This window comes from Schistocerca serialis, chromosome 6 (genome assembly GCF_023864345.2).
Source record: "Schistocerca serialis cubense isolate TAMUIC-IGC-003099 chromosome 6, iqSchSeri2.2, whole genome shotgun sequence".
Lineage (NCBI taxonomy): Eukaryota > Metazoa > Arthropoda > Insecta > Orthoptera > Acrididae > Schistocerca > Schistocerca serialis.
Window position 1 is genome coordinate 256,998,212 of NC_064643.1, and position 24,072 is coordinate 257,022,283.

The 24,072-nt window shown below is 43.1% G+C and overlaps 1 protein-coding gene across 1 annotated transcript in view; it reads left to right on the top strand.

Annotated features, from left to right (window-relative positions):
* The first annotated feature begins 15,517 nt into the window (after nt 1–15,517).
* The window catches only part of LOC126483935 (uncharacterized), a 46,675-nt gene continuing 38,120 nt past the window's right edge, over nt 15,518–24,072 (top strand). The window contains exon 1 of the mRNA XM_050107218.1: nt 15,518–15,617. Coding sequence (XP_049963175.1) covers nt 15,540–15,617 — 78 coding nt within the window. The 5' untranslated portion in view covers nt 15,518–15,539. The remainder of the gene's footprint in view (nt 15,618–24,072) is intronic.

Here is a 24,072-nt window from a genome sequence, read left to right on the forward strand (position 1 = left end):
AATAAGTCTTTAGCAGCTGCAAGTTCGTATCACGTGAAGACGTAATATTTACAATCTCCTGCTAAATGTGGGATACGCTGAAGGCCTTCCACAATACGCGTAATAAATAGTGAAACTATTCGTCACCAACTCCACCCCATCTAACGCTCCTTCCTGAGTGGCGACCACCAAAGGGGTGTCTAGTTCGCTAAAGAATGTAATTGCAAGACGGTCAGCAGAAGCTGACATCACAATCCCGAAAAGGAAATGCGGGCGGCATGTTTCATATCAGGCTCCAAAGACATCCCATCTCAACAGAGATCTATTGTGAGAGAAGCAAAGATGTGTTTCACTTCTACACATCGACAAGTTTACGTGAACTGCTGAGAGCGAGGGTAGTTTGTGAACACATTGTACCCTTTTAGTACACTGGATTATGTCTGTTACAGTGGGTATGGAATCCGAGTTTGCCGCGATATCCTTAATGTAAATAACCTAAAACCTATCATCGCAGCTGTATGTGACACTGGGATACCTTATTTTAATATTTTCCCACTGCATAGTTGGCCCTGGGTTCATCTTCTTACCCTTGTTACCTCGTAGAAAGCCATTCTCTTTTCTGAAACATTGGAAAATGAGTTACATCCGCATTAGTTGATGGATGTTGATTCTGAGGGCGTTATCATTGGCACAGTAGTTTGTAAAAAGTTCAGTGCTTGCACGACATCTGAGGTGGAGTGCCCCACTAGTCGAGCAGTCATATTCTGGCCGCAAACAAGCGCACTGATACCGCACGCCTTGTGCCCCTTCACTTGGTTGTCTCAAGATCCGACTACTGTGTATAACGGTCACATGAACGCAGAACTGTTCCATTTACTTCTACATCTACATCATAGTCCGCAAGCCACCTGGCGATGGCTCTTCTGGAACTTCTAACTGATCCGCCCTGCCCTGTTCCACTCGTGAATGTCGTATAGGAAGAATAATTGTCGGTAAGTCTCCTTCTCGAATTTTCTAATCGTGATCATTTCGCGAAATGTATTTGGGAGGAAGTAATATGTTCTCCGATTCTTCACGGGAAATAAACTGTCAAAATTACAACGGTAAACATCTCCATGATGCACAACGCCTCTCTTGTAGCGTCTGCCACTGGAGTCTGTGGAGCATCTAAACGATCTTGTGACGAAACGCGCCGCTGTCCTTTGTATCTTCTCTGTCTCTTCTATCAGTCCTACCTGGTAACGATCTCACATTGATAAACATTTAGAATTGATCGAACAAGCGCCTTGTAAACCACTTCCTCTGTGGAGTTACATTTCCTTAAGATTCTACCTATGAATCACAGAGAAGCATCCGCTTTTCCTACTATTTGCTGTATGTGGTTATTTCACTTACGGTCGTACTAGACAGTTACTCTTAGATATTTTACGATAGGTGTGTGTGTGAAATCTTATGGGACTTAACTGCTAAGGTCATCAGTCCCTAAGCTTACACACTACTTAACCTAAATTATCCTAAGGACAAACACACACACCCATGCCCGAGGGAGGACTCGAACCTCCGCCGGGATCAGCCGCACAGTCCATGACTGCAGCGCCTAAGACCGCTCGTCTAATCCCACGCGGCTACGATAGGTAGTGTAGCTGTACAGTACTGCATTTATTTTCCTATGTACGCGCAATATATTACATTTACACTGAAGAACCAAAGAAATTTTTACACCTGCATAATATTGTGTAGGGCCACCACGAGCACGCAGAGGTGTCGCAACACGACGTGGCATGGACTCGACCAATGTCTGAGGTAGTGCTGGAGTAAATGAATCCTGCAGGGCCGTCCATAAGCCCGTAAGAGTATGAGGGCATGGAGATCTCTTCTGAACACCACGTTGCAAGCCATCCCAGATATGCTCAATAATCTTCATGTTTGGGGAGTTCGGTGACCAGTAGAAGCGTTAGAAGACCGTTCCTTGAGCCACTCTGTAGCAATTCTGGACGTGTAGGGTGTCACATTGTCCTGATGGAATTGCCCAAGTCTGTCGGAATGCACAATGGACATGGATGGGGGCAGGTGATCAGACACGATGATTGCGTACGTGTCACCTGCAAGAGTCGTATCCAGACGTATCAGTGGTCACATATCACTCTAATTGCACGCGCCCCACATCATTACAGAGCCTCTACCAGCTTGAACAGTCCCCTGCTGACATTCAGAGTCCATGGATTCATGAGGTTGTCTCCATACCCGTACACGTCCATCCGTTCCATACAATCTGAAACGAGACTCGTCCTAACAGACAAAATGTTTCCAGTCATCAACAGTCCAATGTCGGAGCTGAAGGGCTCAGGCGAGGCGTAAAGGTTTGTGTCGTGCAGTCATCAAGGGCACACGAGTGGGTCTTCGGCTCCGAAAGCCCATATCGATGATGTTACGTTGAATGGTTCGCACGCTGACACTTGTTGATGGCCCGGCATTGAAATCTGCAGCAATTTGCGGAAGGGTTGCACTTCCGTCACGTTGAACGATTCTCTTCAGTCGTCGTTGGTCCCGTTCTTCCCGGATCTTTTTCCGGGCGCAGCAGTGTCGGGGATTTGATGTTTTACCGGATTCTTGATATTCACGGTATACTTGTGAAATGGTCTTACGGGAAGATCCCCACTCCATCACTACCTCGTAGGTGCTGTGTCCCATCCCTTGTGAGCCGACTATAACACCACGTTCAAATCACTTAAATCTTGATAACCTGCCACTGTAGCAGCAGTAACTGGTGTAAAAACTGGGCCAGATAGGTGTTGTCTTATATAGATGTTGCTGACCGCAGCGCCATATTCTGCCTGTACCCATATCTCTATAGTTGAACACGCCTGCCTATCCCAGTTTCTTTGGCGCTTCCGTGTATTTACGTTCACGGTCAACTAACAGACCCAGCACCAATCACAAATCCTCTGCAGTCAATTTCGCAAATCGATACTGTCTTCTGGTATTACTACTTTCTTATAGGCGATCGTATCATCTGCGGTCTTAAAGAGCTTCCGACGCTTCCTACTATGTAATTTATATATATTGATAACAGTAAGGGCCTATCACACTTCTTTGAGGTACTCTGGAAATTACCTTTACAACTGTCGATTGTGTTCCGTTAGAGCGATGTGTTGAGTTCTACCTGCAAGGAAGAGTTAGAATCTGGTCCGATGCTCTGTAAGGTCGTATTTGTTTCACTAAACGGCAGTGCGGGACGGTATCAAACGCCGTCCTGAAGTCAAGGAACACTGCATCAATCTGAACACCGTTGTCAGTAGCTCTATGGATCTCATGGAAGAACAGTGCCATCTAAGTTCCAGAATCCACGTTAATTTCGTTCGCCAAAAGCTTCATAATTCTTGAGCATTAAACCTGCTCCATAGTTCGACAACAGGTTGACATCAGTGGTATGGCCTATAATGAGGATCATTTGTAACGCGACCCTTGTTGGAAACGGGAATGAACTGCGCTTGTTTTTCCATTCGCTACGTGCCCTTAGTTGCTCCAGCAATCTACGACAAACTGAGGCTAGAAGGGGTGTCAGTTCTTTCGCATAATCTTCGTGAGGCATCTCGTCCGGTACTGATGCCTTCGCACTACTAAGCGATTGCAGTCGCTTTTCTATTCCGCCATCCGCTATCTCAACATCTGCCATTTCGACGTTCACGTGATGACTGAAGGGAGGGACAGTGTTATGATCACCTGCAGTGAAACAGTTTCGTAAGAACGAATTTAGTATTTCGGTCTTCTCTCTGTCATCTTCCGTTTCGATGCCAGGATGCTGACTGAATGAATGTATACAGGATTTTGAACCGCTTACTGATCTTAACTAAGACAGAAACATCTTACTGTTTTTACTAGGATCGGTAGGCAAAATTTTACTTTCAAACTCGTTGAACGACTGTCTCGTTGCTCTCCTCATGCTCGTTATCGCTATGTTCAGGTTTCGTTTGTCAGCTAGCTGGCCGGCGTGGCCGAGCGGTTCTAGGCGCTATAGTCTGGAACCGCGCGACCGGTACGGTCGCAGGTTCAAATACTGACTCGGGCATAGATGTGTGTGATGTCCTTATGTTAGTTATGTTTAAGTAGTTCTAAGTTCTAGGGGACTGATGACCTCAGATTTTAAGCCCCAAAGTGATCAGAGCCATTTGAACCATTTTTTTTGTCGGCTATCATTTGTCTTCTCTTGAATCTATAATGAAACTCTCATTTTTTACGTAGACGTTTTCTAACAAGGCTATAGAACCACTCTGGGTTTTTCCCATACCTTACGACCTTGCTCCGTACGTTCTTGTCTAAAGCATATTGAAGGATGCTTTTAAATTTTTCCCGTTTGTGCACCACATCTTCGTTCTCAGCACTGAATATTTGATTCTCATTACTCAGATACTCTTTAGTTAGCTTCCTGGGACTCTTAACGTTCCTTGTCAAACCTGTCGTCAAGAATGCTATCACAGCCTTATGATCTCTGCTACCCGTCTATCCGTTAACCGATTGGGTAAGTTCCGGTCTGTTTCTTGCTAGGAGGTCTCGGACGTTACCTTCGCCAGTTGGTTCTCTATTTATCTGCTCGAAGTAATTTTCAGACAAGACTTGTTTAAGGTTTCTTCCGTTACTTCTTGATAGAAAAAGTCCAAATTTAAGGCCGAATAACAAAAATCAGTAGAACGAGAACAGTCTACTTGCTATACAATCTTAAATTTCAGACAAGACATTCAGAATAATGTCTAACAAATCCCTGTCCCTGGCATCAGTTTTGAGAGCATCTCCCAGTATACACCTGAAGAGTTGCAGTCTCCCCTGCTAGAACTAAATGATTAGGGAAATTACTAACAATTTCCTGCAAGAGCTCTCGGTAGCGCTCTATCTCTACAGCTCCTGATCTAGGCCGTCTATAAATGCATCCGATTTCTTAGCGATCTTTGATGCTTAACTTTACCAGATTTATTCACATTCGGAATCCGTGATAAACAAATGCTTCAAATGGCTCTGAGCACTATGGGACTTAACATCTGAGGTCATCAGTTCCTTAGAAATTAGAACTACTTAAACCTAAGTAACCTAAGGACATCACACACATCCATGCCCGAGGCAGGATTCGAACCTGCGACCGTAGCAGTCGCGCGGTTCTGGACTGAAGCGCCTAGAACCGCTCGGTCACACCGGCCGGCCAGTGACAACCCCGCTAGATATTATTGGATTCTTTACTGCAATAAATACACCACCACTATTGGTGACTAACCTATTCTTACGATGAATATTCCAATCTGAACTTAGGAATTCGTTACTGTTCACTTCTGATTTCAACCAACTTTCTGTTCCTAATACTATCTGAGCATTATAACTTTGCATTAGCGCGACTAGCTCTGGGACATATCTTTGGATGCCCTGGAATTTACTAATAAGATATTAACGTTTTCTATTTTCGATCTACAAGGACGAGCATCCTCCGACATCACTGTGGCTAATGTAAGATTGTTTTTGGCAAGCAGTTCGTCTCTGATCCTACCGAAAGCTGCTATATAAACACTAACTCACTGAACGCAACTGCACTGCACACAGGCAGACAATGTACTGAGGCTACCAACTGGCTGCTCTAAACATTCAAAGTGGCGCACTGCAGGTGGCACAAATCTACACTACTAAAACTACGACGTACCCAAAACTATATGCAAGAAAACAAAAACTATTCTGGTGTCTTTCAGACGGCGCTCAAAGCGATACTAATAATCAAAGTCACAAAATGACTGTAACGACAGGGCCGCACTTTTCCAGCATAGTAGCTACGCCATTTATCTTGAGTGTATAAGCTCAGATATCGTGGGTCTATTTGTTTGTAGGTGTTTCGACCGGTTAAGTTGGTGACTTCCTCTTCATATACTATCTGATAAAAAGCATCCGGAGACCTATTAGTGGAAATTAATATATGTTGTGTATGCCCTTCGCCTTTATTACGACTTGAGCTGTGCTAGGCACTCACTCTTTTAATGAGATGTGTGAATGTCTATGAAGCAATTCCAGCCCATTTGTTATTAAGAGCCAAAGTCAGACGAGGTAATGATGTGGGACGCTGTGGTCTGGAGCGAAGTCGACTTTCTAATCCATCCTAAAAGTGTTTCACTGAGTTATTGTCTCCAAAGTGATCCTCTACTCGTGTTGTACGCATTACGGTAAAATCAGTCCAAATTCTTCCGCATTTAGCGTTTCCTTAATCACAATAATGGGTCCATACACTGAACCCGAGAACCCCCCCTCCTTTACAACTCCTCAGGTATACTTCACTTTGGCGCTACACGTGACGGCAATTCGCGTTCTTAAACCCAAACCCCTACATTGCAACAGGGCATCATTCCAGTCACTCGTTTCCAGCCATCTATGGTCCCGCGGCGTCGGGACGCCACTGTCTCAAGAGCCTCTCAGCTTTGACTACAGAAATGTGTGACTTATGAGGAGCTGCACCACCGTTATACTCCAATTTTTTCAGCTTCTTGTACTCAGTCATAGTGCTAGTTGGACTCCTCGTTGCACTTTGAAACTTACGAATGGTTCCTTCCCCAATTTCCTTTCATGAGATTTTTTATAATCACTCTCTGGATTGCTCAGCGGTCCCTCTTCTGAAGTTAAGTGGTTTTCCTGGTCTTGGTTCAGGTGTGATGGTTCCTTCACGTTTTCACTTCAGAGCCACAATACCAACAGTCGGCTTGAGCTCCTTTAGAAGTGTTGAAATGTCCCTATGGATTTTTTACTCAGGTGACATCCAATGAAGAACCCACGTCCGAATTCACTGAGCTCTTCTGACAGGCCTTTCCAGCTGTTACTGTTTCTCAAGTGACAACACTACACTCCCCGCCTCCTTTTATACAGGCGGGTCAGCCTCTCGTGACATCGAATGTTCAATTCCGCATTACAAAGGGGAGTCTGGATACTTTTGATCAGATTCTTAAGGCTGGAGTGCTCCTGTTGTGCATTATGTTGATCACTGATTGACTATGTCCGGTGTGAAACACATCTGCCGATTTATACGCTGTTGTTTCGGAATGGTGGCTTTCAACATGTTTTCAAACACCTCTCATGCACCCTGGTCAAATCTTGGTCTTGCACACAATCTTAATGAGCCAGCTAGTTTCACTCTTCTAGTTTCACTCTTCTACGAAATTAGCCAGGTTTTTCCGTAAAATGGGTAAGATGGAATACTGTACTGCCTAACAATTTTGTCGTATGGACTAATAATGGTAGAAATAAATACATCGAAGGTCTGTTAGTGTCAGTACAGCATTTGTTCCTTCCCTTTTAACTATCATAGTAGTATGGTCAGCGGTCCCTCTTCTGAAGTTAAGTGATTTTCCTGGTCTTGGTTCAGGTGTGATGGTTCCTTCACGTTTTCACTTCAGAGCCACAATACCAACAGTCGGCACATTTCTGTAGTCAAAGCTGAGAGGCTCTTGAGACAGTGGCGTCTCGACGCCGCGGGACCATACATGGCTGGAAACGAGTGACTGGAATGATGCCCTGTTGCAATGTAGGGGTTTGGGTTTAAGAACGCATTGTTGGTAAGGCGGGTACCAGGTTGAGATTCATTGGGAGAGTGCTTAGAAAATGTAGTCCATCAACAAAGGAGGTGGCTTACAAAACACTCGTTCGACCTATACTTGAGTATTGCTCATCAGTGTGGGATCCGTACCAGATCGGTTTGACGGAGGAGATAGAGAAGATCCAAAGAAGAGCGGCGCGTTTCGTCACAGGGTTATTTGGTAACCGTGATAGCGTTACGGAGATGTTTAATAAACTCAAGTGGCAGACTCTGCAAGAGAGGCGCTCTGCATCGCGGTGTAGATTGCTCGCCAGGTTTCGATAGGGTGCGTTTCTGGATGAGGTATCGAATATATTGCTTCCCCCTACTTATACCTCCCGAGGAGATCACGAATGTAAAATTAGAGAGATTAGAGCGCGCACGGAGGCTTTCAGACAGTCGTTCTTCCCGCGAACCATACGCGACTGGAACAGGAAAGGGAGGTAATGACAGTGGCACGTAAAGTGCCCTCCGCCACACACCGTTGGGTGGCTTGCGGAGTATAAATGTAGATGTAGATGTAGATATGGTTCCCATGTTGTACTATGAGAAAAACCAGGCAGGTAACTGCACGAACACCGAGCGAGATGGCGCAGTGGTTAGCACACTGGACTCGCATTCGGGAGGACGACTATTCACACCCACGTCCGCTCATCCTGATTTAGGTTTTCTGTGATTTTCCTAAATCGCTTCAGGGAAATGCCGGGACGGTTCCTTCGAAAGGGCACGGTCGACTTCCCTCCCTATCCTTCCCTAAACAGATGGGACCGCTGTTTGGTCCCCTCCCTCAAATCAACCAACCAACTAACTGCACGAACCACATACCGCATGGAAACTGAGATGAATGCAAAATGGATCGCCGAAAACACAGTAGAGAGCGAACGTTAAAACTGGAACTATCATCAGCTCAAAAACTGTACCGATGAACAAAGCCAGAGCCAGCAAAGAATACGCTTAATGAGAGGTCAGAAATCAAATTCCTAGGTCCAGAAAGGTGATGAAAGGGGTGGATGTGGATAATATAGCGTAACGAAGGCTTCAATGGCGAGATACGAACTAACCATTCGGTCGTCGGGCGGGGGATAGTTATCTTTAGTGGACCACCGGCCACCCTCACGTGACGTGCTTGCTGCTACTCTTAGTTTCACGGCCGCCGCAAGCGGAGCTGCTTTTTATAAAAGTAGTGTCACTACTGTACTTTGCAACACTATAATACAGAAAGGAAGAACTTACTCCTCTCGAATAGCACCGACGGAACCTGCAGGTTTAACGTCCCCATCTAACAAACAATTTACCATCGACTTTGTTTTATGTCCTGGCTTCACGAGGCGGTGAAACGAGACTTTACTGAAAAATTATTGTTTTTCGGGGTGGCTAGTTGATGCTGTTCTTTTCTAAGTGGTCAAGCTGTCACTATCCCCTATTACGTTATTTTAGGTATTGTGTGTTAGAGAGTGGGTTTTAACAAAAAATTATACAAAACGGCTGTAGACTGAATCTTGTGTACGATGAGACTTCAAAAAGAAAGTTGCACATGTCGTTCCCGTCCACGCTAGGACCATTTACGCACCAAGAGTGGCACATTGTCAAATGGTTCAAATGGCTCTGAGCACTATGGGACTTAACATCTGTGGTCATCAGTCCCCTAGAACTTCGAACTACTTAAACCTAACTAACCTAAGGACATTACACACATCCATGCCCGAGGCAGGATTCGAACCTGCGACCGGAGCGGTCACGCGGTTCTAGACTGAAGCGCTTAGAACCGCACGGCCACACCGGCCGGCTGGCACATTGTCAAAAGAGAGTATCTCTTCTGAGTTTCCTGCAGAGACAGCTCTGCTGAGGTACGGCCAACCCGTGCACCACTGTGAGGGAGTGAAATAACGCGGGAACCGGTAACATACTACAACGTTGTAATACACTGGACAGTACGATTCTTGTGGGAAAAATATCTACACCTCACTCAGATTCACCGTGAAATCTAATAGTCTGTGCACAAATGCAATGTTGCATCTGGTTGTAGTGTGATGATTCCACTGATCTGACACAGACATGTATGATTCTGAACGGGAGTGAAAGCCATAGACATCGGCCACTGACAACAAGGTCCAGACGATCGAAAAACGATTCAAGACTTTCGTAGATTTTGCAGTAATGTGCATGTTCACACAGCCGTTCTCGAATGGCTCCGTGACCAGAAGCGGATTTCTGCCATCAAAGAAATAAACGATTGGTGGACCGTTTCGATCTTAGTTTACAGAGACTTGCTGATTCGGTTGAAAAACAGCGTGATGTAATTGTGTCACTCTGAAATATAATGTAGCATTCAATAAAAGTTACTTGTACTATCACAACAATATGTAATTAATTTCTGAAGTCCTTTTGTACCTCTGTGTCGAAGTCTGAGTGCAAGTGAGTGGGAAGGAATAAGAGTTCTATTTAAAATTTCACCTTCTGGGTCTTACTTTTAAATAATTTAGCTACAATAGTCTAAAATTATTTTAGTAAGGATGCTTATGTTATCGAACTCGAGCTTTCCACACATCTAAGCAACTAATCAGTTTCATGAGACTGCTTAGAGGGTAGGAGTCAAAACCATTATGTTTGCGCGAAGTCTTGAATCAGGAACTTACGCCACCACCTCCCCTCTTCTTCCTGGCTAGGCACTAATGGTGAACGTTTTCCAATATGAAGGGCAAAAGGCGAGCCGTGTTCTGTGCGACCGGTACATTACGCTAGCGTGACTTTTGTAAATCGGCTAAGGCTGACGCTAGGGTGGTTAGTCTTGAAAAATGTGAAGAGTTAGAAAGAACAAAGTTTATCGTCCCGTCGACTGGGAGGGCATTAGAGACGGAGCTCAAGCTCAGATTGAGAAAGGAAATCTTCCATGCCTTTTTTAAAGAAATCATCTCACTATTCACCTTAAGTGATCTAATAAAATTACTCAAAATCTAAATCTGTATGGCAGAGGTTGAAAATACCGTTTCAGTTGTAAAGTATTTTATTTTCACACGACCGGTTTCGGACTGTTATAAGTCCATCCTCAGCTGTCGTACTGGAAGTAGCAAAAGAAGGCAGATACTTTTCACTCGCCGCAACACGCACACACAAAAAAACAAAAAACAAATTTTTCCAAAAAGTTTTAAAAAAGTTTTAAAAAACATTTCGAAGCCACCGGTCGGGCTAGGTGCTATGAAACCCATGTCAATGCGCAATTGGCACCAGACAGTACTACGGACAACTGCCTGGGTAGGGAATATATACAAATGATATCACGACACTTAACGCTGTACTGTGGTCCCCAAGAGCCGCTTGTACCAGGCGCGGTGTGCTGCCTATGAGCGCGGTTTCGAAATGTTTTTTAAAGGTTTTTAAAACTTTTTGGGAAATTTTGTTTTTTTTGTTTTTATGTGTGGTGCGGCTTGTGAAAATTATCTCCCGTCTTTTGCTATTTCCAGTACGACTCCAGAGGATGGGCTTATTACAGTCCGAAACCGGTCGTGTGAAAATAAAGTAATTTACAACTGAAGCGGTGTTTTCAACCTCTGCTATAATGCTCAGTTGCGGATGTTCTGCCAACAGGATTGTTTGTAATTCTGTATGACTGTACGAGGATTTGAACTAGCGTTCTCCCAAATCCGAATCCAGCTGTGACGTACCATGTCATAATTACCAGTGAAATAGCACAATCCTACTTCACCAGACTTCATATAAATACATGTTCACAAAAACCATTTATTTCACACTTAAATATTAATATTCTACATATCTGAATCAATGTTTAAGCATTTTACTTAAATTCTGTAAACTCATTTTATTAATGTTTTTTACATATGTACCAGAGATTGTTATCGTCAGAAACAGTTTGGTTTATATCCCCGTTCTTGTCCGTCGTGCACTGTCTTGGTGAGATCGTGGTCTTGAATACATTAAAAAATTATCGCCAACAGCGGACAGCCTTGCCTCCACATTTTCTTTCTTCAAAATGATATTGGTATGGTTATAGTGCGAAAACAGTGTAACGAATATGTCTAAATAGGCCACTCTCAGAATCGCAGTTTGTAGGGGGGGGGGGGGGGGAAGAAGGGAGGGGCGTCTTGCTACTCGGTTCCTGAGTCCTTCAGTCTTGGCGAAAGACTTGCTCAAATGGTGCTCATGTGCTTTTGTAGAACTACTAAAGGGAGATGAATTTTGATTCAGTAGTTATAAGTGTGAAATATTGCTGAATATAATTATTTCAAAGTTCGAGAACTTTATTTTACTCAGTAATCTTTGGAAACCACTTGAATATCACAATCCTTTTATGAGTTAATGTTTCTCCGCAAGCGAATAGGGTTCGCGAACAGCATCGTGCCTACAGAAGCCAACGAGACGAGCAACGAGATAATTAGCTAAATAATAGAGTTTTAGATGTGGATGCAGGTTTCGATGCGACTTACTTTAAAATAATGATCAACGTTTGGTTCGAAAACTGATAACTGAATATCAAACGGTGAAGAGGCGTATTACAACTAGGTAGTTGGTTAGGTAGTTAGTTAGTTACGTGTTCCATAGATGATTTGAACAATTCTTTTATCGAAATGATGTGGAACGAGTTACTGCAAACGATATGTATTATTGATTAGTGTTAACATTAATGAGCACATTATCATTTTATTTCTACTCATGAAACTACACTTAAATTTTTTTCTTTTCTACTGGATACCAGTTTGTAAACAGAAATTCGTCAGTGGAATAAAAGTAATTGTACGGGAGAAATGATTTTAAATTACATTTAAAACCTCGCTTCACTACCTGTCAGAAATTTTAGGTTATTGCGCATATAATCAAAAATTTTACTGGTACGTGCTGAACTCCTCTCTGAACCACTGAAAGATTTAACAATGGGTGATAAAGGTCATTTTCGGTGTAGTGTTGTGGATATCTACAACACTATTCTCCCCAAATTGTGATGGACTATATTTGACGCATTTCATTAGGGAAAATATTTATTGTGCTGGCGCAGTTAACATACCCAACTCCTTGAGGATACCTACATGAGATCCGTGAGTGCACACCACATATTGTTTTTACTTCTCGCTTTTGTGCAGTCAATGCCTTCTTTCTAAGTGATGAGCTACCCCAAACAATTATTCCGTACGACATATATATAATGTGCAAAATTTGTCTGTTGGTTGATACGTTGGTTTCCAAGATAAGCAATCATACAAAGAGCAAAAACAGCTGAACTTAACTGCCTGAGAAGCTCAGTAATATGCATCTTCCAGTTCACGTTTTAATCAGTATGTATACGCAATAATTTAGAGCATTCTGCCCTACTTACAGACTTCTCTTCACGTGCTACATCAATAGTTTGCTTGACAATTTGTTGTATAGAACTGAATATAGTGTGTTTTTTCAAACTTCAGGGTGAGTCCATTTTCTGTTGTTTTCTCTCTAAAGGGATCTGCAAAAATTACCGAGTTTGCTTGTCGAATGTTAAACGGGAAGTCATTCACAGTTTTTTTAAAAAAAGTGTCGAACACTTCGAGAGGTTGTAGTACTCATCAAAACAAGAAAAATAAGTCCCATGGATCTGGAAATGCATACTTTCTGCGACAAACATGTGTTTGAAGGAGGTGTTCAACGTGGCTCCCATTCGCGACAATTCAACTCTCTGCCTTCTGACGTAAACCCAGTTGTTGTACCTGCTGGCACGGATTGAAGACGAGACCCTGTAGAGTCCGCACATCGTTGAGTGGAGTGGCGTAGACCAATTCCTTGAAGTGTCCCAATAAGCAAAAGTCTAGGGGATTGAGGTCGGGGGAACGAGCAGGCCAAGGTGTGGGACTTCCCCGACTAATCCAGCGGTCCTGAAATACCTGCGTCAGATGTTCGCGCACATTGTGACGAAAGTGAGCTGGTGCGCCATCATGCATGAACCACATTGTATTCGTTGTTGCAATGCCACAGCCTCCAGTAAGGTAGACAATACGTTAATGAGAAATGCATTTCTGGTTCATGCCCTGGATTGACAGTGCAGTACAATAAGGCACACAAATACAACGAAAACTAACGTAGCTTACAACACTACTCGAACCATACAACTGACTGCAGACCACCTAGTGGTTGGTAGAGTACTGTGAGTAAGACATCACGATGCCCTGCCGACAGTGCCAATATCCACAACCAAGCATCGCGCAGGCCCTCCTATAAACACCCGTTTATCTCGGAAAGTATGTGTATCCGGACTCGTGTTTATTGGACTTATTTTTCTTGTTTCGATGAGCACTACCACCTCTCAAAGTAGTCGACACCACCTTTTTAAAACCGGTATGAAGAACAGGACTGGACCCAAAATTGCGCCGGCAGTTGTGGCCAAGCGGTTCTAGGCGCTTCAGTCTGGAAACGCGTTGCTGCTAGGGTCGCCTCGGGCGTGGATGTATGTGATGTCCTTAGGTTACTTAGTTTTAAGTAGTTCTAACTCTAGGGGACTGATGACCTCAGATGTTATGTCCCATAGCGCTTAGGGCCATTTGAACCATTTGAACTCAAAATTGAATCCTGAGAGACTCCTTTTCTGATTTTACCCCAGGCACTAGTTTTTTCTACCTTTGCGACGTTGTCTGAACTACTAAGCACGATGTCTTGCATTCTGTTTTTCAAGTATGATTCAAACCAGCTGTGTGTAAAACCATCAATTCCCTAAACTTTGAGTTTTTCTGAGAGAATATAATGGTCTAAACAATCGGAGCCCTTGGAGGGATCGCAAAAAATACCTGTTGGAGATATATTATAATTTAAGGCTTGTACTCTTTGATAAGTGACTGTATAAATAGCATTCTCAGTCGGGCAATCTCTCTGGAATTGAGACTGTAATATACTAAGCAAATTGTTTCCTTTTAAGTGTGCAACAGTTCAAAAATGGTTCAAATGGCTTTGAGCACTATGCGACTTAACTTCTGAGGTCATCAGTCGCCTAGAACTTAGAACTAATTAAACCTAACTAACCTAAGGACATCACACACATCCATGCCCGAGGCAGGATTCGAACCTGCGACCGTAGCGTTCGCTCGGCTCCAGACTGTAGCGCCTAGAACCGCACGGCCACTCCGGCCGGCTGTGCAACTATTCTTGAGTATATTATTTTCTCGAATATTTTGGAAAAATGTATCAGTAAGGAAACTGAATAATTGTTTTTCTTGCCACCTTTCTTACGGTGTGGCTTGATAGTGTGTGTGTTCAAGTGTGTTTGAAATCTTATGTGACTTAACTGCTAAGGTCATCAGTCCCTAAGCTTACACACTACTTAACCTAAATTATCCTAAGGACAAACATACACACCCATGGCGGAGGGAGGACTCGAACCTCCGCCGGGACCAGCCACACAGTCGATGAGTTCAGCGCTCTACAGCTCGCGGCTAATCCCGCGCGGCGGTGTGGCTTAATAACTACATATTTAAAGCTGTCTGGATAAATTCGGTGTGCCAATGATGCATTGTACGAGTATATATCGCTAAGGACATTACTTATGATTTTGGGAGAACTTTTCGGAATTCTGTTTGAAATACCATCAACCCCACAAGAGCGTTTGTCTTTTTGAACTTTTATAATTGTATTAATTTCATTGAGGATGTTGGAGATACTGGTTGCTTAAAGTTTTGTGGAATGACGAAACACTGTTCAACCCTAACCTGCCTTCCATCTTTGCAACGACTGGTGGGGAGCGGCGTTTCGGCGAAGCCTTCGTTGCTCGCAAACTAGGGAGCGACAGTATCAGCTTATTTACACAGCTCGGCCGCGCCACGCCGCGCAGCGCCTTATCTCAGACACGGGCTTTTTTGCAGAGCGTGGCGTCACCCGCGATTCGGCTGAAGAGCGGAGCAGAGTCCCGGCAAGTGGAGAGGCGCACCGAGGCTGCCGGAAGCGGCGGCATCCGCCCGCCGCGGTATAAAGCGGGCGCGCCGGCCGCCGGCCGCCTCACACCATGGCGACCACCGCGCTCTCTCCGGCAGCGCTGCTGCTGACTCTGCTGCTGGCGGCTGGTAGCGTCACCGCTCGCAGGGTAAGTGCGGCTGCTCCTGTGGCAAGTCTGCCTGCCATTCAGCGGGCTAGCGAACTGACTGTAGCAGGCTGCTTGACATTTTCACATCTCATATACTGGGGTCCCAAAAGTCATGGGATACCTCCTAATGTTCAATAAAAACAACACCAATCGCCGTTATATAGGTTTATTTCTAGGCTACCAGTTTCGACGTTACACTACATCTACATCTACATCTAGATCCATACTCCGCAAGCCACCTGACGGTGTGTGGCGGAGGGTACCTTGAGTACCTCTATCGGTTCTCCCTTCTATTCCAGTCTCGTATTGTTCGTGGAAAGAAGGATTGTCGGTATGCCTCTGTGTGGGCTCTAATCTCTCTGATTTTATCCTCATGGTCTCTTCGCGAGATATACGTAGGAGGGAGCAATATACTGCTTGACTCTTCGGTGACGGTATGTTCTCGAAACTTTGACAAAAGCCCGTACCGAGCTGCTGAGCGTCTCTCTTGCAGAGTCTTCCACTGGAATTTATCTATCATCTTCGTAACGCTTTCGCGATTACTAAATGATCCTGTAACGAAGCGCGCTGCTCTCCGTTGGATCTTCTCTATATCTTCTATCAACCCTATCTGGTACGGATCCCACACTGCTGAGCAGTATTCAAGCAGTGGGCGAACAAGCGTACTGTAACCTACTTCCTTTGTTTTCGGATTGCATTTCCTTAGGATTCTTCCAATGAATCTCAGTCTGGCATCTGCTTTATCGACGATCAACATTATATGATCATTCCATTTTAAATCACTCCTAATGCGTACTCCCAGATAATTTATGGTATTAACTGCTTCCAGTTGCTGATCTGCTATTTTGTAGCTAAATGATAAAGGATCTATCTTTCTGTGTATTCGCAGCACATTACACTTGTCTACATTGAGATTCAATTGCCATTCCCTGCACCATGCGTCAATTCGCTGCAGATCCTCATGCATTTCAGTACAATTTTCCATTGTTACAACCTCTCGATACACCACAGCATCATCCGCAAAAAGCCTCAGTGAACTTCCGATGTCATCCACAAGGTCATTTATGTATATTGAGAATAGCAACGGTCCTATGACACTCCCCTGCGGCACACCTGAAATCACTCTTACTTCGGAAGACTTCTCTCCATTGAGAATGACATGCTGCGTCCTGTTATCTAGGAACTCCTCAATCCAATCACACAATTGGTCTGATAGTCCATATGCTCTTACTTTGTTCATTAAACGACTGTGGGGAACTGTATCGAACGCCTTGCGGAAGTCAAGAAACACGGCATCTACCTTTGAACCCGTGTCTATGGCCCTCTGAGTCTCGTGGACGAATAGCGCGAGCTGGGTTTCACATGACCGTCTTTTTCGAAACCCATGCTGATTCCTACAGAGTAGATTTCTTGTCTCCAGAAAAGTCATTATACTCGAACACAATACGTGTTCCAAAATTCTACTACTACGTCATCTTCAGGCCAAGACTGCTCCAATCCAGTAACCTTCGTGTTGCAAATATATCACTGTCTTTAACTGGTCTCCTAATAGCTGTTACGAGACCAGTTAAAGGTGCTGCTATATTTGTAACACGAAGGTTACTGGATTGGAACATTTTTGGTCTGAAGATGGCGTAATGTAACATCGGAACTGGTTGCCTAGAATTAAACCTATATAACGGCGATTGGTATTGTTTTGATTGAACATTGAACAGCCGTAGTCCCATACTCCACCAGAAGATGGAGTTACCTTCGCCTCCTAATGTAATGTCGGACCTCCTTTTGCCCTGCTACGTGCAACAAATCGACTTCGCATGGACTCAACAAGTCCCGAGCCATAACTGCGAAAGTTTTGCCGGTGCAAGATGTTATGCTCGAATTGATCTCTCGATCGTGACCCATAAATGTTCGACGGGGTTCATGTCGGGCGATCTGAGTGGACAAATCATTGCTCGAAGTGTCCACAACGTTCTTCAATCCAGTCACGAACAACTGCGACCAGGTGACGTGGCTTATTGTTATCCATAAAAATTCCATCGTTGTTTGAGAACATGAAATCCATCAATGGCTACAAATGGTCTCCAAGTAGCGGAAAATTATTTTGACCAGAGGACCCAATCCATTCCATGTAAACACAGCCCACACCATTATGGGGAGCCTGCAGCTTGCACTGTGCCTTGTTCACAACTTGGATCCATTGCTTCGTGCGGTCTGCGCCACACTCGAACCTTACCATCAGCTCTTGCCAACGGAAATCGCGACTCGTATGACTAGGACTCAGTTTTCCGGTCGACTAGGGTCCAACCGATATGGCCACGAGCCCAGAAGAGGCACTGCAGGCGATGTCGTGCTGTTAGTAAAGGCACTCGCATCGGTTGTATGCTGTTATAGCCCATTAACGCCAAATTTCGCCACACTGTGCTAACGGATACGTTCGTCGTACGTACCAAATTGATCTCTGCGGTTATTTCACACATTCTTGCACTTCTGTTAACACTGACAACTCTATGCAAACGCCACTGCTCTCGGTCGTTAAGTGAAGGCGCACGGTCACTTCTTTGTACTCTATTATTCTCGGCAGTGAAATTTAGTATTCCCGGCACACTCTTCACACTATGGATCTCGGAATATTGAATTCCCTAATGACTTACTATGTGGAATGTTCCAAGTGTCTAGCTCCACCTACCTTTGCGCGTTCAAAGTCTGTTAATTCACGTCGTGCGGCCACAAACACGTCGGAAAACTTTTCACACGAATCACCTGAGTACAAATGACAGCTCCGACAGTGCTCTTTAGATCTTGTGTACGTAATGCTACTGCCATCTGTATACGGACATGTTGCTATCCCATGATTTTTATCACCTCATTGTGTGTGACCATATAGGAGGGATAGTTACGTTCTTTCAAACGACGGAAAACCTGGGTGAGACCTTTGTTGCATGGGTTGTTCAGGAAACACCCACCTCCTCATCATCCCGGAAATCCTTGCGACGCCGTGACTTAACTACTGCGCGCCATGTCTGGAGAATTGACGAAGCTGAGGCAAAATTTGATAGCCCAAAGGAGCAACTTGTGTTGCACTCTGTCCCGTGCAGAATGACCTGAGGCGTTGTCGTGGAACAAAAACACCCTCTTGGACAACTTCCCACAACGCCTCGAAAATAATTTATTTTCCGCCACAGTCACACTAATTTCAAACGAAACGACCAGTTTCGACTGGAATCGGCCATCCTCGTATCATAAAATACTTGTCGTGGTTCACTCCCATCACTGTAGAAACCTCACTGGATTCACTGCATGGGTGAACGTTGTGGTTTCTGTATTAATGAGAATGAACCAAGTCATGTGTTACGTTGTAAATATATCTGATTTCGGCTGAAACACTTAATTTGATATTAATGTGATTGTTACAGATGGTAAACTACCTTCAGAACAATCATTCTACAGCCGACTGAAACGTCATTCCTTCAACAGTCCTGTGGCTTCTTTAGGCGATTTGCCCCTTGCGAATACAACTTCTTGGAATCGCACCATGGCAGTCCCAGAATACATTGAACGTCACCTACCCCGATGACAGTTGGGTAACTGCACTTTATGGTGGTGGTGTATCCGCCAGTTTCCTTTGTCTCTTGATAATAACTATGCAATACTCGTTCATACTGATTATACGGCTAAAGAACTCATATAGACTGGCATAACACAGCTGCAATATTTTCGCATTTTGCATTTTGCTTTGTTGGTCGACATTGTCTCCTCTCTATAAGAATTTCGTCGTCAGTATATGTCTTGAGTTTGTTTTACACACTAAGTTTAGTTTGTACTTTTTCTCGTATTTGATTGACAGAAATTTCCGAGACTGTTTTCCCCCCGCAGAGACGACTGTTACCAGTTTCCAGGAGGTTGTTTCCCACAGCTCATATATTTGAACAATGTCATATTACCGTCTTGAGTTTCTGATAAAGTTCTTTACTTACACAAGCATTTTCAGTGTTCATAGTACCATGCTAGATGAAAATCCTTATCGTCGGGTGACAAAATCGTGAATTATACATTGTTCTGATACTCATACCACTTTCTTGTCTACATGGTCTTGTCTGTGAGGTCTTCTCCATGCGGTATGAATCTGTTCACAGTGTTAACGCCGATTGCACTTGTAACATGAGTGAGAACACTACCTAGCACAGGATTTATAAACTGGCAATGTAATTTATATCGCGGTACGACAACAGTGTATAACTCATGATTTTATCATCTGGCCATAATGATTTTATATTTCGCCTGACATGGTGCTGTGAATACCTTTACGAACCTGATGATGGGCAGCCGACTGAAACTGATCGTGTAAGTGTAGAGTTTGACCAACTCCTCAAGGCAGTAATATGAAATTTTTCGAAATTTTCAGTTGTTTGTTTCATGTAGCTTAATCGAGCTAAGCTTTGTATTTACTGCTGCTGTTTAATTTACTCCCAGATATCAAGTTCACAAAACAAAGTTAAATGTCCTTTGGATATATTTGCTATACTGACGTTCGTTCTCTGGCAGTTTATTGCCTTAGAATACTGTTAACTTCGGATTTATGGAGCACCTTTATATACTGCAGCCTTTTTTGAAGGTTTTGTATCTTATTGCATCGATTATACAGCTGCATTCCTTGTAATATGGCCCAGTACAGTTCAAGAAATGACTGAGATATACTGGCTGGGTAGGTTAACGCTTCGTTGTTGTATATGTTTCAAAATCACAGCTGTTAAACCATTCCGTAGTTCTTTTACTTCCTTCCACGATTTATATCCTACAAGAATACGGCATCACATTGCCTTTTAACATCCCACAACTATAATCTTCCTTATGCTACGATGAAGTTAAAGTTGACATTTTAACCTTGAGCATATTATGCTGCCAGATACACCAGTGTATTTCAGATTTTATCCAAATTACGATTTGTTTCGGCACTGGTACGATTTATACCGTATTTTAGCCAAAATAGATTGTTAATAGCCTCTATTTTGGAGTAATGAAAAGTCTCTTTCAGTATTTGCCTTTCATTTTCTCTCTAAAAACTCGTAACACCTTTCTCCAGTTACTTATTTTTTGAGAGTTGTAGATTACATCTAGTATTTTTCGTGTCTCTGTCTCCCGAAACGCATGTTTGTTGGTTACTCTGATACGCATTCCTAATATAATAATCTCGGCCTTGTGGCTATTCACTTTAGCATCTCCTGCTGCTCTTTACTTGTGCAACATTCCCAAAACTATAGTCATATCTTCTCGGTTCTTTAGCGCTATTCCGACAACATCCACATTTGCTACAGACGCAGAAAATACACCAACGGCGTTTAATAATGAAATTTCATGATCTGTTATTGACAAAGGAGATCCAGCACTAACGGGAGCACCGTCATGGATAAGGGGTATATTTGTTTTACTGAGCGATTTATGTTTATTTTATTAGTTCTTTGTCCATTTATCACAATTCTCGAGCTTCACAAGCTGTATATGACTTAGTGGTTTTATGAATTCGGGATTAAGCCCTTTCGCGGTCATTATTCTGTAAATGAACGTCCGGTTTCTTCTATCGAATGCTTTCAAGAAGACAAAATTGGGATTAGTACGGCTATTCCTTCATCAGAATGTTGCAGAATATCGTATACAATTCATTATATTGGTGATTTGCTGATTTATCCTCTCCCAACAATCTCATAAGACTCGGCTGGTGTTCATTCTAAGCCCGGTGGTTTCCCTTCTGCTACTCGTCTTATTTATTGAAGAATCTCTTTGTTCGTGCCGAGCTTTTTTGTCACATCGTGAGTTTTCTTATCACCGGTAACATCCTCTCCACAAAGGTTTCGAATGTTGGTATGAATTTCTTTAGAACACCTTTCTGCTCTCTAACTACATTTACTTTCTCTGTTTGCATACATTTTACTATGCCTCGGCTTCGTTTATCACTTAGGTTCTTTCTTTAAGACCTTTCAGCTGTTGCTATGTGGTAGCTTAAATTTTAACATAAACCTTATCAATGCTTTGTATATCACACACGAGGTCTGTACGTGTGCTACGAGATTTACAGATACATGAATATTCGAAATTCAAGATGTCTTCTTGTACCCTTCTTTTGCAGCTTCAAAAGCGTATTAGAAACTTCTTAGACTGCCGGTTTGCCAGTTTTACCCAGCATTCAAAAGTGCTAGAATATTTCTGTACTTGTCTTATACAAGCCACCATACGCTGTTAAATTATTCAAATCCTTCGCATAATGATGTGTTTCAAAATCTTGATCTTTGCTGTGGTAGTATCTCGATATAGGTTATGTAACAGTAATAATCAGAGAAGGTGAGAGGAACGATGTCAGGCTTAATTAGATTCGTTTTCGATGACCTTTGCAGAAATACTATCCAGCCTGTTACTGCTGCGTTCATTAGACAAGTGTAGGTCGGTACCTATACATGTGTTGGTTTCCAAGTGTCATGAAATCCAAGGCTTCAGTCTCTTAAATTTGGATGTTGGTCAGTAATATGTAACATACAGTAGAAATCATTGCCCTAGGTAATTATCTGTGTGTTCTTATGCAGCAAATACACATACTACTTTAATATTTTGATCCCTCAGTTTTATTACCTGACCAACAATTGGTATTTTCAGTGTTAGTTTGTCAAAAAGAAGTCCAGAAATTTCACGACGCGAATCTGAGAGTTTTATTTCCGAAAACAGAATTCCTCCCTGATCAACAAGTCCTGCGGATATTCATATAAGACTCGTAGAACGTCACATGGACTTCCTCTGAAGAAACGTACTGTACAACAGCTGCGTCAACAGAAAAGCGATACAGAAAATCTGCAATTAATGATATTTTCTATTTGCTCGTGAGTTTGTTTACATAGTTGTTGCAGTGTTATAGGCCTGCCCCGTTTAATTATAGCATATATGAGCCAAATAAAAGAAGCTAAAGTTGAAATTCTCCCGGTGTGCCTAGAGGTTCATCAGCCCAGGGTCCGTATTTCTGTATACCGATTGCCAGTCCAATGTCCCTACATTCTTGTGGGTACAGAACTTTTCTTGATGCCCACACACGGAGTGTATGTAACCTTTCTCCACAGAGCGTATGTAGCCTTTCTCATCGTCTTTCCTTCTTTTGTGATGTTAATTGCTCCTGGACCTTTCTCTGTTAGGGATACATCATGTCGGCCTTTTAGGTTGCATCACAGCATTGTTTCCTACATCATTAGCCACACTGCGCTCCTTAATTTCATAGTCCTCGTACTGAGTAACATTCAGGTCTCCGTTTGCTCCAATTCCGCAGTAATTTGTTCATCTGTTGATCGTTTGTTTCTTACTCGTGTTTTACATAACTTTTCCCACCTTTTCCACAATTACTCGAGCCTCACTTACTTCTTGATCAAGTGAACCTGTCATTCCTGGAAATAATTACTTCAGTTTGTTGTTTTCTATACGCCCTATTTTTGCTTCCGTACGTTTGAATTTTCTGGACGCTGTTGCTCCATATTATTCCTGTCTGTTTTTGATATAGCTGACTCTGATGTATTTGCACTACATTTGTTTTCAAAGCATTAGTTTCATTTCTTCACCCCATTCAGATGTATTAGCTTAAAGGGATGTAAGATGCACTGATTTAATTTCACCTTGACAAACTAGTTGAATGTGTACTTATCTGGTGGTAGCCGTTATCACTAAGTCCCTTAAAAGGTCTTCTGCGATCACAAGAATTATTAAAATGTTCTGCTGAGTACAGGGGTAATGTTCTTTTGTTAAATCCTTTGTGCTTACAGGTAAAGAGACAAAACTCTATATGCTTCTGAAACTCCACTCTAGCTAACCTAATTTCATTTAGTTTACCATGCAGACCTCCATCTGACAATGTATCCTCTCCAACCCATCGTTAATACTTCGTACTTTACCAGGTGGAACTTTAAAGTGCTGATTTAAATTCTTACAGCTCTTAAACCGAAACCAGCACAAGTAATGGCAGCTGTGCTTACCAAACTACCATCGTGCTTAAATTTTATGCGTCTCACAAATACGCTCTTTTAATGTTGTTGTTGCTGTAGTTGTGGTTAGATGCAGCTCTCCATTCTACTCTATCCTGTGCAAGCATCTTTATCTGCGAATAACTACTGCAACCTACATTCTTCTGAATCTGCTTATTATATTTATCTTTTGGTCTCCCTCTAAGATTTTTACCTGCCACACTTCTCTCCAGTACCAAACTAGTGATCCCTTGGTGTCCCAGAATGTGTCCTTCCAATCTATCTCTGCTTCTAGTCAGATTTTGCCACCCCAGTTCTATTCCGTACCTCCTCGGTAGTTACATGATATACCCAACTAACCATCAGCATTCTTCCGTAGCTCAACATTTCAAAGGCTTCTATTCTCTTCTTGTCTAAACTGCTAATGACCATGTTTCACTTCGATACATGGCTACACTCCATACAAATAC